The following is a 14,652-nucleotide window of genomic DNA, read 5'->3' on the forward strand; positions in this document are numbered from 1 at the left end:
CTGAGCTTCCTGGCAGCAGGGCAAAGCAGAAAATGAGCAAACCAAGTCATCAGGGTAAACATGCTTATTCCAGCTCTTGAGTAATATAGGGCGTTTTGCTGACTGAGTTTTTCTAGAAGGGTCAGAGGAGACCTGGTGTGGGGTTTCCAGCAGCAAACACACGGTCTTGCACTGCGTCCTCTCCATCAAGCCTGCTTGGGGGTGGAGTGGGGGAGAGCCTCAGGCTGAGTGACTTTGTGGTGAAGGTCACTCAAAGAAACCAGCGACAGCTCTGACAGGGAGCAGCCTCAGGGCTGTCAGACTGGCTGTGGAGCTGGCTCTGACATCCCAGGTTGGAGAGGGTTAACCAAGCTTGTCCCTCTGAGACACCACCACCTGGACTGGGCTGGCATGTGGAACATGTGTAAAGGCAGAGGGCTCATGGGTGACATTCTGGTCCAGTCAGCACTGCCTGCAGGTGTCCTTCATGAACAACAGACCATGCACTTCTGTTTTGTTTACCAAATTCTAGCACTGCTTAGGCTAGGCCCAGGCTGAGTGCTGGGTCCACTGGGCGGCATGACAGACTCAGTGGCTGTTGGGACAGCTCCCATGCAGCAAATTACCAGCTATTGCAGGAGAAATCTTGCCCAACCTGAGTGACATCAGAGAGGCTTCCTGGAAGTAGGGTTATTAAGGTTGAGTTCTGAAGAACAAAGAGAAGTTAGCCCAATGGAAAAAGGGGGCAAGCACACCAGGCCTATAGCCATGACACTGAATAGCAATCAGGGAAGGTGAAGGACAGCAGTGCTGGGGGTGTGAAGGAGATTTTGGAGAAGTGGGAAGTCAGGGCCAGGCCAGCCCTGGCTGTGTACTGCACCATGGAGCATGACTGCCACCTGCAGGCCAGGGTGCCATCAGCAGCTACGGTCAGGGTGAGTAGGGCCAGAATGACATGGATTAGGAAGAAAACATGATCTGTGCAGGTCTCGTCTGTGTGAAAGCCCTCCCACCCGCACTGTGGGGAAGGACACAATTCCCACTGGGGCCTCCTGTCCCCCTTCCAGCTGGCTGGGCCAGGCTGCTGCCTGGACCCCAAGGATGAAGACTGCACCTTGGGAGAACCCAATGCCATCATCATGATGGGGCCTTTTCACACCTGGCAGGATCTTTCTCCCCATTTCAAAGATGTGAAGACCCACCACTTCAAAATGACTGGTTTAAACTTCATGGCTCATAGTGGCCAGGGACTGAACAGGGGCAGGCCTGTCACATGAGGGTGCATGCTCTGGCACTGAGTCTTGGAGCAACCCACCTCCCCTCTTTGAACCGCCACCCACTTGGGACTCATCGTGTGAGAGTGAAGCAGGTGATCACCATGAGGTATGATTGGAGGATCCTAATCCAGCTGAAGGCATATTTGGGACATCCATACAAATAGGAAGTGGGTTTACTATGCTGTGAGCCCCAGATTCTGGCCCAGAGTATTGAGTTTATCAACTGATGGATGGATGGACAGCAGATGGGTGGGTGGACAGACAGATGGAGAAATGGACAGATAGTAGATGGAAGACTAGATGATTGGAGGAATGAATGACTCTGCCTGGAGCATTCTCTGTTTCCAAGTCATGGAAGGATCGCTCTTGAGTCAGTGTCCCTGACTTTTTCTGATTCTTTTATTCCCTGAACTGTGCTCAGGCCTTCCCGATTTGCCAGAGCCCCTTTGCTCTAGAGTTAGTTCATGGTCTCTTCTCCTTTCCAAACCATTATACATTAACTCAGCGAAGTGACATGCTACCCACATGCCTCTCGGCCACTCTGGGGAAAAGCCCAGGAACTTCCTACCAGCCAGCTGTCCTTGGAGTTGCCAGCTGCCTGTCGGTCCCCTGGAGAAGGGGCTCACAGAGGACACAGAGGCTGGTGGGGTCTGGCTTCCACCTCAGGCTTTATTGCCACAGTCCTCCCATTGACACTGCTCTGTGCCCCTGTTCCAGAGGCCAGGCAAGCTGGGCTCTCGGCAGGAGAGGGCTTGCCCAGAACAGGTCAGGGACAATGTAGTCGCTGTGAACGCCATCAATCAGTCCTTGCCCATTGTTGTGGACAAACCAGCAGGCAACCTTTGTGCCTATGTTGACATCCTTCCTGTAGTCTTTCTGGGAGCCCCTGTGAGAAAGGAGAGAGATACCATGAAACATAGGTGGGCGAGATAGATGCTAAGCTGTTGCCCCAAGGTTGAAAAGGGGTGTGAAGCTACCGATTCTAGGCCTATGGGTGGCCAGGGAGAGCTCTTTCCTATCTTGTTACTGAGCAGCATGAGGCTGTCCGGATCGCCTCACCTGGTGACTGTCAGCTGCTGGTTCTTCACTACCATTGTGGCTTGTGGCTTTGTGGGGTCCGAGCCCGAGTGGATGTCAGACACTTTAAAGTCAATGGGGTGGAAGAATTGTCCTGGGAATAAAAAACATTCACACAGTCAGCCCCTGGCCTGACCGTAGGTGACATGGCCACTAGATTGAGGCAAAGGCTGAGTGTGTGCGCTGGGAATGGGGTGACTAGAATAGTGTTTGCCATCAGTTATGGGACCTGAGCAGCCCGAAGCTTGGCTTTCTGTACCTAGCAGTCCATGTGTCTGTGCTGACATCCGGTGACTGTCTACCACATAGAAGCCCAGAAAGTCCTGGTGGAAGGGATGTTTCTTCCACACCTGGTGCAGGATGACCACAAAGGTAACCCCATCTCCAAAGGAGATCACCATGTTCTTTTTCCTGTTGATGCTCACGGACATCCTAGGAAAGCAGAGGGGGTCAGCAAGCAGAGCCCAGTGGTCATGCGCTGAGCATCTGAATCAAGGGTCTTGGTGGGACCTTCCCCATGCGTGACTCCTGATGACACAAGACTCTGGAGACCCTGCATATTGTCCACACCCTCCCCTGAGCATGTTCCTTAACCATCAGGAAAGGGGCTGCCGTGCAAAAACCCACGGAGCAGTCCCAGGTCAGAAGCTGGCTCCCTGTGTGAACTGGACAGGTTCTACCCCCTCTCTGAGCCTCGGTTGGAGTAACACTACTGCCCTTGGCCCATAGGCTCTGGACAACATAAAAGAACCTGAGAATTTTGAGAACCGGCCAGTTCAGCCAGAGAAGATGCACATGGAGGTAGGTCATCACACCTGTAGACCCGTTTAATGGCTCCTTCCATGCAGCACTTCTCTCAAAGTCAATTGTATGAACTGTCCAGCCTCAACTCTAGCCCCAAGGGGAGCCCAGGCATTGTTTGGAGGCCACCATGGCCCTCCTGGGGCGGGAGCTGGACTTTGAGGACACCAGACTGTGACCCCTGTGGATCTCCTGTCCTGGGAGCTAACCTGTCCCTCAAGTCCTCTTCTAGCACAGTGTCCCTCGGAGACCTAGTAGTGAGGCCTGCCTTACCCATCCTGTGAGATCGTAACTGTGTCGAGCCAGCTGAAGGTGCTCCGTGCAGCCCCATTCCACAGAGTGATCTTCTCCGGTGTCACCTCAATCCGGGAGTCCATGTGCGCATTGGCAATGCCCAGTTTGCCAAAATAAGTCTTTCTGGTATTAGAGTCAGGGCTGCCTGTCTTGTCACCAATGATCTGCCCATTAACTGTGAGGCCTGCCAGAGGGACAGAGCAGCAAAACCTGAGTCCAGGCCGGCCTTTAAGGACCTATTTTAGGGATAGTAGGGTGGGACCCCAAGGAGAGACCAACCCTGTCTGTTCCTAGACACTTTGGGTCACACTGTTAGCTGAGGACTGTGGATCTGCCCCTTGCCTGGCCAGGCAAGAGTGAGAGAAAAACCATTCCAGGCCCAGGTCATCTTTCACCCGGGGTAATACTCAGTGAGCCAGCGGCTCTGGATGTGATGTACATATAAAGATGGGCACATTATGGGCAGAGTGAGGACATGGTCCATGTGCCCATCTTGGGGAGCTCCAGACCTTCCCAGAAAAAGCCCTGCCCCAGCTCCAGGCTGTAGCCCACACCTGTGACAGGGTCCTGAATGAGGCGCAGCACTGTGCCTGGGTCTTCGTCGATGTTGAAACAGAGGGCATCATCTTTCTCTGGGACTTGGATGATGAAGTGCGGGTCCCCATCCACTGAGGGCACATCAGAGAGAAGGGGCTGGTTCCTGGAGCCTCTTACTACTCCAGGGACCTCCCCATACTCCCTGGACAAGCAAGAGGTGCTGCCCTGGACCTTGAAGAGCCCCAGGAGGAGCCAAGGAACTCACCGTAGTAATAGGGTGTTTGAGGAGGATCGTAGCTGACTGTGGATGCAAAGGGAGAGAAAGTTGAGCTGAACAAGCAGCCCTGTACACCAGATCCTCTTGCTGCTCCCTCATGCCCTCAGCCCTTCAGAACTTATAACATATGCCCATCCCGGAGTGCTAATTCAGGGAAGGTTCCAGAGGGCGATGGCACAGGGCCAGGCCCGGCAGTGAGCACGCCACCTCCGGCACTACTCACCCTGGTAGGCTGTGGACGGGAGCACTGTAAGAGAAGACAGAGGGCTGTTGTGAGTGAGGTCTAGAGGTCTTCCCTCCACCAAACCCAAGCTTTCTGGAGCTACTGGGGCCCCAGTGGCCAGTTGACTGACAGAGAATAAAGATGTGACCCCTAAGTTTTAGAAATGGGGGATGCTAAGGAAATCCTTTCTAGGGCTGGGACATGGCATTTTGGCATGGTGGGCAGGTGAGCTTCTGGTTTGTCAATTTCTCTGTCACGAGGAATGCTCACACCCACCCCCAGTTGCGGGGTGGTGAGGCCCCTTGGCAGAGGCCCCTCTCCAACACCCCCCCACACACACACACACACATGCTTGTGCAGGTACTCAGCAGTGACACGCCCTGGGCTGAGCTGCTTGGAGGGGCCCACGGTGACTGGCCTGCACGAGCTGTCAGTTGTATTGATGGAAGTAGGGCAGGCAGGCAGCGGCAGGAGAGGCCCTGCCTGGTGATGGTGGGTCTGTGGAGGGTGAGGCACCAGTTCATACTGAGAGCGAAGGGAGAGCTGTGTGTCCCAGCTTAGGCACTCGACTCAGCCTGCCTGGGATGGAGTCTGGACTTGGCCATCTACCAACAGTCTTCAAACCTAGATTTACTCTCTTTCTGCCTCAGATTCCTCACTGTAAAGTGGGAACCATACAAGAACTCAGAGAATTGCTGTGGGGTTAACTGTCTGTGTTTGATATGGAAAACTGCAAATTTTTGCAGGTCGGAGTAGTTTTATACTGATGGTCCCTGCTGGAGCAGGGGAAGCCCATCATCAACTGGCAGGATCCTGAGGCTCCAAGAGGGGTAGAAGTTGGCCAAGGTCATTTGTGAGTTGGCAGCAGAATTGAGAGCTGTGCCCAGGCATCCTAGGGTGCCCCCTTGGGGTTGGCATCCTCTGTGCTTGGAAAGGCCTCCTTGGTTATGTCTTGTCTCCCTCCTGGGATACTGACCTAGCTTCTGGCTAAAGCTCACCTGCTGCATCCATAGACCCTGAAAGAGAGGAAAAGAAGCGTATCAGAAACCACAGGCTTCTGGTTATCCAGGCCAAAGTGACTGGGTTGCTGCCTGGCTGACCAGCCCAAGGTGTGGGTCTCCAGTAGCCAGCAGGAACCCCATAGCATCTCCCCTGGAGCAGGAGCTCCTGGAGTGTGGCTCCAGCAGTGTGGCCTGGTTCAGCTCATGCCTCCCTGGTACATCCCCAGCCCCCACCCTCCACCCCTCTTTTCCAGTTGCAGGGACACTCAGGGCTCCCTTCTCAGGGCTGGTATAACAGATGGTCCCAGCCTCCATATCTCAGGTCTCCCCCCCACTATCCCCAGCTGCCTGCTCCAGGCCTAACTTTTAGCTGGAAGTATTTCTTGCAAGTGACCCTATGAGGACCCCTTTACTCATATCCCTTTAGAGATTCAGACGCTCCTCTCCCCACAACACTCACAGTCCATGTTGCCAGTTTCACGCCCTCACAACCCGCTGACCAGCTGTTAGACTGTTTTCCTTCAATGCCCTGTCGCCTTGGCTCTCTTCAGCAGTTTGAGATCTTTCCAGCCTGGCCTACTCCCAGCACCCAAAGCCTAGGCCCTAAAGGAAGGCTCTAACTTGGGACCATGCACACCTTCACCAGGCTTGTCAGCGATGGCTGTCTTGTCCTCATTGTCCTCTGGCTTAGTCACCACCATGGAGGTCAGTGGAGTCACAAAGTGGTACTTGAGGGACAGGTCCAGAGCCTGAGCTGTGAGGTTCTCCTTCTCCTCGCCATGGGCATTCTTGCTGTGGGAGGTGTGGGGTGGAAGGATCAACCCAGCTCCCTGCCAGCCTTCTCTTGCTCTGACTCCCCAGTGGCTGTGCGGGGACACCCCCTCCCAAGGTTGGAGCCCACTAGAACTCAGAAAAGACTGGTGCACCATCCCTGGGACAAATAGACAAGCCCTGTTTTCCTCTCTGGCCTCAGTTTTCCCACCCATGATATGAGGGGCTTGTAATGGCCACTGCCATAACCCCTCGTGATAGCATCTACATGCTGAATTCTTAGCACTTGCCAGACCCTGCACCAAGGGCTAGTGGCTAGTCCCGTAAAAGAAAGCCGACGTGGCCCTCAAATGGACCCAAGCTCTGCCCTCTGTGTGCAGCCCTGCCATCTCTGTTGGCCTGTGCTGGGTGTAGGGAATAAAATGCTTAAGGTGCCCCCCAGGCTGCCTCTGAAACCCAAATGCCAGCCTAGACTCTGCCCCTGGAAAAGCATCCTGTGAGCTAGGCCAAGAAGAGGGCAGAACAGCTGGGTATGGGCTTGGGGATGTGGCCAAGTTTTCCAACTCTTGAACTCCCCAGGGCATAACCAATACAGGGCACAGGAATGTGCTGGGAAGCTCCAGGGGTCTGGTGTAGGGTTAGGCGAGGGTCACCGTTTATCCAGCAGCTGCTCAATGGTGAGGTAGGCCCAGAGCCGTTCTATGTAGTTCCCAAAAATGTAGTCCTGTTCCTTCAGGGCCTTCTCCATCTCCTTCATGTCCACCTCCTCTGTGAAGGTCAGGTCATTGATAGCCTGCAGTGGGGGGTGGGAGGAGGTGAGAGAATTGAGAGCTGGAGGCCAAGGACCAGGTTGAGCTCGTTGGGGATCCGCACTGCCAGGAGGCTGGCACCCCATCAGTGCTGATTCCCCATCCCCAGCTCACCCCATGGCCCTTCACATCCGCCTTGAAACGGCTCGGGTCCTTGTCCACCAGTTGTCCAGCAACCACAATCTCAGAGCCATCATAGAAATGCTGGTAAGTGTTCTTGGTGAGGTCCAGGATGGCATTGTTAGGGTACTCCACCTCCACGTTTGTCAGCAATGGGTTGGCTATCTCCTCATAGAAACCCTGGAGTCCAGAGAAGGGACCTGGTCATTTCAGGCCTCCAGGGTGGGCAGGATCCTACTGACATCTTAGTGAATCCGTGAGTCCCTCAGGCCGAGCTAGTTCTGGCTTCTGATTCCACTTCCATGTGTCTTGACTGTACCCTGAAATTTGTGGGAGTCATCCCTATCCCCCAGGTAAAGACTGGGAAGAACAGAAAAGGAAGGACAGAGTTTTCCTTGTGTAGACAGTACTCAAGAAGCACTGGTTGGAATGAAAGGCACAAAGGGAAGCTTATGTGGAGTGGGAGAATAGCGACCCAGAGGCAGATGGGCATGAAGGCCTGGGGGCCACTGCAGAAGAGACATGAGGCCCCTGCCCTGGGTTGCCAGACAGAACAAATACAGGGCCACACAACCAAATGTGAGTGTCAGATAAACCGAAAATCATTAGCATAAGTATGTCTGCTAAGGTTTGACTCTGTGCCTTAAAACACTATGTTAAAGTCCTTATCCCTGGACCCTCAGGTTATGGTCTGATTTGAGAACAAGATCCTCACAGAGGTAGCAAATAAAAATAAGGTCATAAGGCTGGGCCCTAATCCAGTGTCCAGTGTCCTTACAAAAGGGGGAATTTGGACACAGAGACAGACATGCACACAGGGAAGACCATGTGAAAGGGCACCTTGAGTTTGGAGCTCTGGCCTCCAGAACTGTGAAGCCCTAGCTTTCTGTCATGTAAGTACCCCAGCTTATGGCACTTTGTTACAGCAGCTCCAGCAAACCCATGAGATGTCTATGCACTATTTGCAGCATGTTCACATTAAAATATCATTTCATGTGTCAAAGTTCTTTTTTTTTTTTTTCAAATACAGGTTGTACTATATTTGAGCTGGCAGTCCTACAGAGGAAGCAGGTCTGTTCGTGTGTAGCCCAAACACAAACTCAGAACCATTACTGTTGGATAAGAAAGAGCCAGAGGTCAATTTTAACTCACACAGAAGCTCTTTCTAGTAACTGAACCCATCGCATGGTGGATAGGTTCTGAGGGAGTCACGAGCCGCTCACCACAACAAGGCCTACCTGCAACTGCAAACTGGCATCAGAATCCTCATAAATGCGCCGGGCAAAGCCATTGTTTTCCAGGGCCATAGTCTCCAGGAAATTATAATTCAGATTGTTGCCAAAACCCAGGTTATATAAGGGGAACTTGCCCCCAATGGCCTTCCGCACATTCTCTTGGATTTTTACAGGGTCACTTTCACCTGCAGGAGAAGGGGGTGTTATGCTCCAGCCACAGCCCTGTCAATGTCACAAGTAGCTCTGTCGGGAGATGCCTGACTCCTTGCAGTTGACAGCTTCATGGCCACCAGCCCGTCAACACAGAGGATGGAGAGCTCTAGCTGGGGGAGGCAAGCCCTGGCCCTTGAGGGGCTCACAGGCTGTGGGGGACCCTCGCTAGAGCTGTTACAGTAGCACCAGGGCACAGCCAGGCACTGTGCCACACCCCTCTGCCTCACCGACATTAGGGTCGCCATCGGTCAGCATGATGACAATGGCGGTGTTCCTTTTTGGGAACGTTTGCTGCTCCTGGGCCTTCTTCAGCATGTTGATGCCCCTCAGCATCCCGTCATTGATGTTGGTTGCTGGTAAACAGACAGACAGCAGTGTGGGTAAGGGCCCTCTGGGCGCGGGTGGAGGAGGTCGGAACTGCAGGTCACACTCATGTGCCCAGGAACCTTGCCCGGGAGACGAGGTAGCACAAGATAAATAGTGACCGTATGAATCAGGGAGTGGTAGCTGAATGGCTTTTTCAAGCAGGGATGCAAGGGCAGGCCTCTTAGAACTGCCAGAAGGATGGAAGCATAAAACGATTATAAAATCAATTGGGGAAACAGTGGGTAACTCTTCTTACCAGGGGGAGAAGGGAGCAGTGGGGAGCAGTACCTGGGATTTTTTCCATAAGCACTAGCCAAGGATAAGTGTTCCCTGTGGCCTCATCTCACCAAGATCGTATGTCAGAAATAGAAAGAATGGGTTTCCCAAGCCCACAGAGAAGACATCTTGAGATATGCCTAGGGAGCCCCACTCCCAATGTTACAGGTGTCTGGGGTCTGCAAGGGTTGGGACCACAGAGCCTCTGCCCGAGGCAGGAGGGAAATAGGCCACAGCTTCTCCCCTCCACTCTTACCTCCTAAATCTTTAATACCCCGCACAAACTCCTTGGCTTTCTGGATGTTCTCAGAATTGGCTTGAACTAAATTATCCTTCCATGTGGTCACATCGCTGCTGAACAGGATGAAGTTCAGGAAGTCGTCTTCCTTCATGTCATCTAGGATTTTGAGGAGGGCATCCTTTGTCTGGGAAGAGAAAGACAAGTAGCTCAGGGCTCGAAGATCAAGCAGCAGATAGCCCAGGGCCGTCCAGCCCAGGTTGGCAGTGGGCCCATGCCACCTGCAACAAAGAGGCCTAGATGCAGGTGTCTTCTTTTATCCTGTCCCCTTCCTCCTATTTGCTAGAAGTATCAGCTTTGTCCACTTAACAAAAAAAAAAAAAGTCCATCTTCCCTCCTCCCTGCCCCACTTGCACCCAGAGAAGTACCTACCTGACTTAATTTCCGACCAGACATGGAGCCACTGACATCAATCACGAAGACCACATTCTTTGGCACCACAGGAAGGTCTTTAGGTGCAAAGAAATGCACAAAATAGCCATTGACGATCTGGAAAGGGCAGAGAGAGCCCGAAGGCCAAAGTCACTTTTGCGGCCTCACATTGAATTTACTAGCCTTGGTTTCCCACCCACTGGGCACCACACCAAAGCTCTGGACTGCCTGCTATCCCCTTGTGCAGGAAACGTGGCCTTGGGCTGAATGTGGAGGGTGGTGGCACCAGCCTCTCCCCACAACAGCTCTTATCCACCTTGATGGGAAATTGACCAGGCAGTGGAGCCAGCTGGCGGGTACCTGTAAGTTAGCTGGAGACTCTCTGTTTACGTCATAGGAGATGGTGAACTCTCCATCGAGGAGGGAGTCTGTACAGGTTGGGCATGAACGCTGTTGGTCCAAGCTGGGCTTGAAGGATACGTGGCCCTGAGGGAGGAAGATGGAGGGCTGGCTCAGCTTGGCCAGGGTCTGCCCTCTGCAGCCCTCAGCCCAGGGCAACCCTGCGAGGTAGAAGCACAGCCCTTCTGTCAGACGGTGCCTGGGCAGTACATCCAGCCTGTGCTGACTTTTTGCAGCACTTCTCTGCCCTTCAGAAACCAGGGCTCCTTGGAGACAGAGGCCCTGTCAGCTCAGCCTTTTTCTCTCTCCCTTCTTTTCTCTCCCATACTCAGTCTACCTTGGAGCTCAGCACCAAGAAGCCACTTAGGGAAGGGAGTTATGCACCATGACCATGTTGGGTAGAGTTGCATGGGTTGGAGAGGGGAGGGAAGGTAAAGAGAAGAGAGCAGAAACAAGAGGAGCAGGGGCCCAGGACAGGACCCCACCCAGCAGAAGCCAGCACCCTCAGGGGTGTGCCTGGGGGTCTTCTCATGGAAGTCCTACACAACTAAGGTTTGTGTGGGTGTAAATGTTTATTCATGCCTTGCCAAAACCCAGCAAGATTCCTGGTATACTTGGGAGTCTTGAGGACCAGAGCCAGACACCAGCACCAGGAACGAAATTCTCTTTCATCTTTTACCTCTCAATGTATAGTTCAAAATGACTCCCTGTGTCCCCAATCTCCTCATTTGTAAACTAGGGTCAGTAACCCGCCCTACCCACTTCTCAACATGGAAAGCAACAGGGCTTCAAGATGGTTCCCCTACCTGCCAGCATAATTGGGACCTCAATTTCTCTAGCAAGTCATCAGCAAACAGCCCCCCCCCCCACCTCAAGCACCCTCACTCCTGGTCCAAGTGGCCATGGAGAAAGATGACACATCTTTTCACTTATCACATCAGGCCAGACTGGGGTCAACATGTCCCACTAGGGTCCTGCCCCTGCCCCCGCAGGCCAAGAGCTATCTACACCACCTTTTTTCCTGAGAAGGACTTGGTGAGGGCACTGCCCAGGAGGTCATTGGTGATGAATGAAGCCTCAGCGTCCAGCATGCTGATGCCCTGGGGCTCGAAGATATCTGCTTGGATCTGAAATGGTCAAAGGCAAAGAGGGGTCACTCAATCATGGGACAGACGCTGGCCTCCAGGACAAAGCCAAGGGGGAGGAGGTGGGCCAATCACAGTGCAGGGACTTTCTCTAAGACACCGTTGTGATCGCCAAGCCTAGTGTGTCCCATCAAGAAAATGACCACAAGGACTTAGAAAAGGGAACTCTGACCCCAAGCTCTTCCGCCACCTTCCGGATGGTACCCCACATTCCACCACTAAAGCGTTTGCATGGGCTTTCAGCTCTGAGGTAGGTAAAATTCCCCACATAACCAACGACAAGTGTGAGACAGACATTGACACTGCCTGCAAGGGCCCAACAGCCGACCAGGATCTGCCAGGTCTAGCAGACTGCAGACCCCTCCCCATCGTCCCCATTGCTGTTGCCAGGGACTCTAATTCCCCCCGAGCCTCCTCAGCAAAGAGGTGGGACCTGGACTCCCATTCTGGGTTCTCCCCTGGAGCCTGCCGGCTCGCCCACCCTGCCTGCGGATTCGGCAGGACTTGTAGGAGCTCTTACCTCAAAGTGCTTGATCAGTTGCTTGGGCTTGACCTTGAGGTACATCTCGTACTTGCCTTTGTGTCTCTTGAGCAGCTCCTCGTAGATTAGCTCAAAGGTGACATCACTGCCTGCAGCCACATTGACTGAGACTGTAAATTTCTCCAGCTTTCTCCCAGAAGCCCTAAATAGGGGTGCAAGACAACAATTGCTGGATCCTGCACAAGTCAGTCCTGCTTGGGCCTCAGTTTCAAAATGGGATAATGTAAAAATGATGGATATATTTTGCTGTGATAATTAGATAATACAGTATAATAGTAATATAATGTAATGTATTAAAATGTATAATAGTATAATAATAATAATAATAGCTGGGCCCTTACAGCCCAAATATTCTCCCAGGGTCTTGGGCAGGGGGACACCACACTTACTTGACCAAGCCGGCTGTCTTGCCCTGAGACACGGCCTTTTCATACTGCTTCTTGGCAACTTCCTTCTCTTTGACATTCCCAGGGTAGGTGACACCATCTATGGTCCTGTAGGAAGAGCAAGTCAGGAGCTTGTGCCGGGCCAGGCGCCCCTCCTGAGCCCATAGCCGACTGCCATGGGGACACCCACAAGGTGAAGTTGGTGATGAAGGCGGTCTTGGGCAGGTCCACATCAAAGGAGACCTCCTTGGCCGTGTCTGCTCGGTTGACGGCCCGTGTAGTGACCACATTGTGCGCAAAGCGGGAGGTGACCTTGCTGCTGATCTTGGTACTGTAGACCTCGATGCCATTAACCACCTGTGTAGAGGTGAGTAGTGGTCAGCAGGCATGAGCACGGGGGGCCCCGTCCTCCCAAGCTCCCCTCTGTAGCTTCCAAAGTCTCCATCTGGTCAGTGACTCTTCCATTCTCCTGGTCACCCATGTCAGACGCTGAGTGGCATCCTTGGCCCATGTTCAGTGGACACCACAGCTCTGACGGCTGCTCTATCTTCTCAGCTCTTTAACCGGTCTATGTGAAACGGTAGCCGGTAAGACCTTGCAAAAACCAGAATCTGATCTTGTCCCTCTCCTGCTTGAAGCCCTCCCATGCACCCATTACTCTCAGGACAGTCTTCCCATGGCTCTGAGTTCCTCAGGCAGGTCCTGCCTCCTCGGCTCACTCCTCGCTGCAGCCATGCTCTGCAGCAGGAACACCTGTCCTACCCTTTCCACTCACACTTCATGCTTCACCTTTGAAAGACTCACACAGACACACGCCTGGCAGCCTCCTGTGTCCTTTGACCATTGCCTGATTCTGTCTCCCAAAAGGCACTTATATGCCATGCCCAGAGCAGTGCATGGAGATGACCTGTGTCCCCCCCGACGCCCTCTTTCCAACGGGGGCAGTAGGCTGAGGGAGGGTCTGGGTTAAACATAGATATAAAGATGTTTTTTGAGGGTGTGATGGGCCACTTCGTGTCCCCAGCCCATGCACAGAGTGGGCACTAGTAAGGGCTTATGTTTGTGAAGGAAGGCAGTTCCTTGCCACATGGGGTGAGGTCTGAGGGGGCATGGCATTTGTTTTCCAGTGACCTTCTAGTGGTATGGGTCTGCCAGGCCAGGTAGCCATGAGCTGTTTGCCAGCTGAGAGGGACCTGTCACTAAGGCTCACCCCGTCAGGTGTTGAGCAACCTGCCCCATCCTGACCTGCCCCTCTCTTCCCGTCCCTGATAAAAGTTCTTACCCCTTCTGGGAGGCTCCGTTTCTGCAAAAGTAAACACAGAGATCAGACTGAGGCCAAGGCCACTGTGATCTGGGAGCAGGTGAGGTCCCCGTGCAGTGGTGACAGCCCAACACATGCTTTGAGGTGGGTCCAGACATAGCACCCACCAGAGCCACATGTCAGAGTAGGAAGGCTCTGAACAGATGAGGAAACTGAGGTCCAGAGAGGGCAGGTCTCCAACCTACCCAGGGCAGAGGGCAAGGCCAAACCCCGAGCTCTCCCCTGCCCCACATAGCATTTCTCACTCCGCTTGTCCCTAGGCTCTGGCCCCCGGTCCTCCTCCCAGAATGCCTACTATCGGGCCCCCCAGAACTCAGGTCAGCCTTGCCTTTAGGTCAGAGGTGGCTTCATGCCTTCAGTGAGATAAGCACATCATGCCTTGCCCATTTGCTAGGTGGGGAAACAGAGGTGTAGGGAGCCTGAAGAACTTCGCCCAGAGTTAGACCACTGATCTGGAGCACTGTTGTCCGTAACATCCAGCCGGGTCTCCTGAAGCTTGCCGCCTGGGCTTCTGCCTCCTGTCCGCAGCCTGAGGCTTCTGCCCATTGGAGAGGCCAGATGGTGAAGAGGGAGCAGACTTACCTGCAGTGGCTGGGAGTGGCTTCTGGGAGAGCCGGAGACCGCCAAGCAGGAGAGCAGGGCCAGAAGGAGGCAAGGCCACCTGGCAGACGCCATCGCTGAGCACACACGCCAACACTGCACTCTTATATGAGGGAGCCCGGTGTTTTTCGAGTGCGGTCAGTGACCTGCAGTGCAGGGGCGGGAAGAGCAGGAGAGGGAGGCTACTCCGGGAATCTAGGGTGTGGGTGGAGTAATAGCTCTGGACTTGTCCCTACTAGGGGTTCTGATGGGTATTGTCAACAGTGTGGAGACTTCACTCCTGAAGTCTGGGGACTTGCAGCCCTAGGGAAGCAGAGGTGTGAGTTGGCAAATG

The 14,652-nt window shown here is 53.6% G+C and overlaps 1 protein-coding gene across 1 annotated transcript; it reads right to left on the bottom strand.

The window, feature by feature from the left end:
* Positions 1 to 1,925: 1,925 nt before the first annotated feature.
* Positions 1,926 to 14,393, bottom strand: ITIH3 (inter-alpha-trypsin inhibitor heavy chain 3). The gene is made up of 22 exons (XM_012735167.1): positions 14,301 to 14,393; positions 13,680 to 13,700; positions 12,588 to 12,754; positions 12,401 to 12,505; positions 11,991 to 12,153; positions 11,339 to 11,452; positions 10,287 to 10,412; positions 9,927 to 10,043; positions 9,513 to 9,681; positions 8,842 to 8,967; positions 8,405 to 8,586; positions 7,161 to 7,346; positions 6,891 to 7,030; positions 6,104 to 6,258; positions 5,464 to 5,481; positions 4,466 to 4,489; positions 4,231 to 4,266; positions 3,983 to 4,096; positions 3,408 to 3,612; positions 2,593 to 2,765; positions 2,316 to 2,427; positions 1,926 to 2,142 (listed from the first exon to the last, which is right to left on the bottom strand). Exons 1-22 carry the CDS (start codon positions 14,391 to 14,393, stop codon positions 1,926 to 1,928), a joined length of 2,763 nt encoding a protein of 920 aa, XP_012590621.1.
* Between the last annotated feature and the right edge of the window lie 259 nt (positions 14,394 to 14,652).

This window comes from Condylura cristata, unplaced genomic scaffold (assembly GCF_000260355.1).
Source record: "Condylura cristata isolate star-nosed mole 26May11 unplaced genomic scaffold, ConCri1.0 scaffold00004, whole genome shotgun sequence".
Classification (NCBI taxonomy): domain Eukaryota; kingdom Metazoa; phylum Chordata; class Mammalia; order Eulipotyphla; family Talpidae; genus Condylura; species Condylura cristata.

Coding starts and splice junctions, on each gene's coding strand:
- ITIH3 (XM_012735167.1), bottom strand. CDS start 14,393: ATGGCGTCTGCCAGGTGGCCTTGCCTCCTTCTGGCCCTGCTCTCCTGC. Junction 11,453..11,990: donor AACTGATCAAGCACTTTGAG/GTAAGAGCTCCT, acceptor TGACCATTTCAG/ATCCAAGCAGATATCTTCGA. Junction 2,143..2,315: donor CAGCAGCTGACAGTCACCAG/GTGAGGCGATCC, acceptor CCTTTCTCACAG/GGGCTCCCAGAAAGACTACA.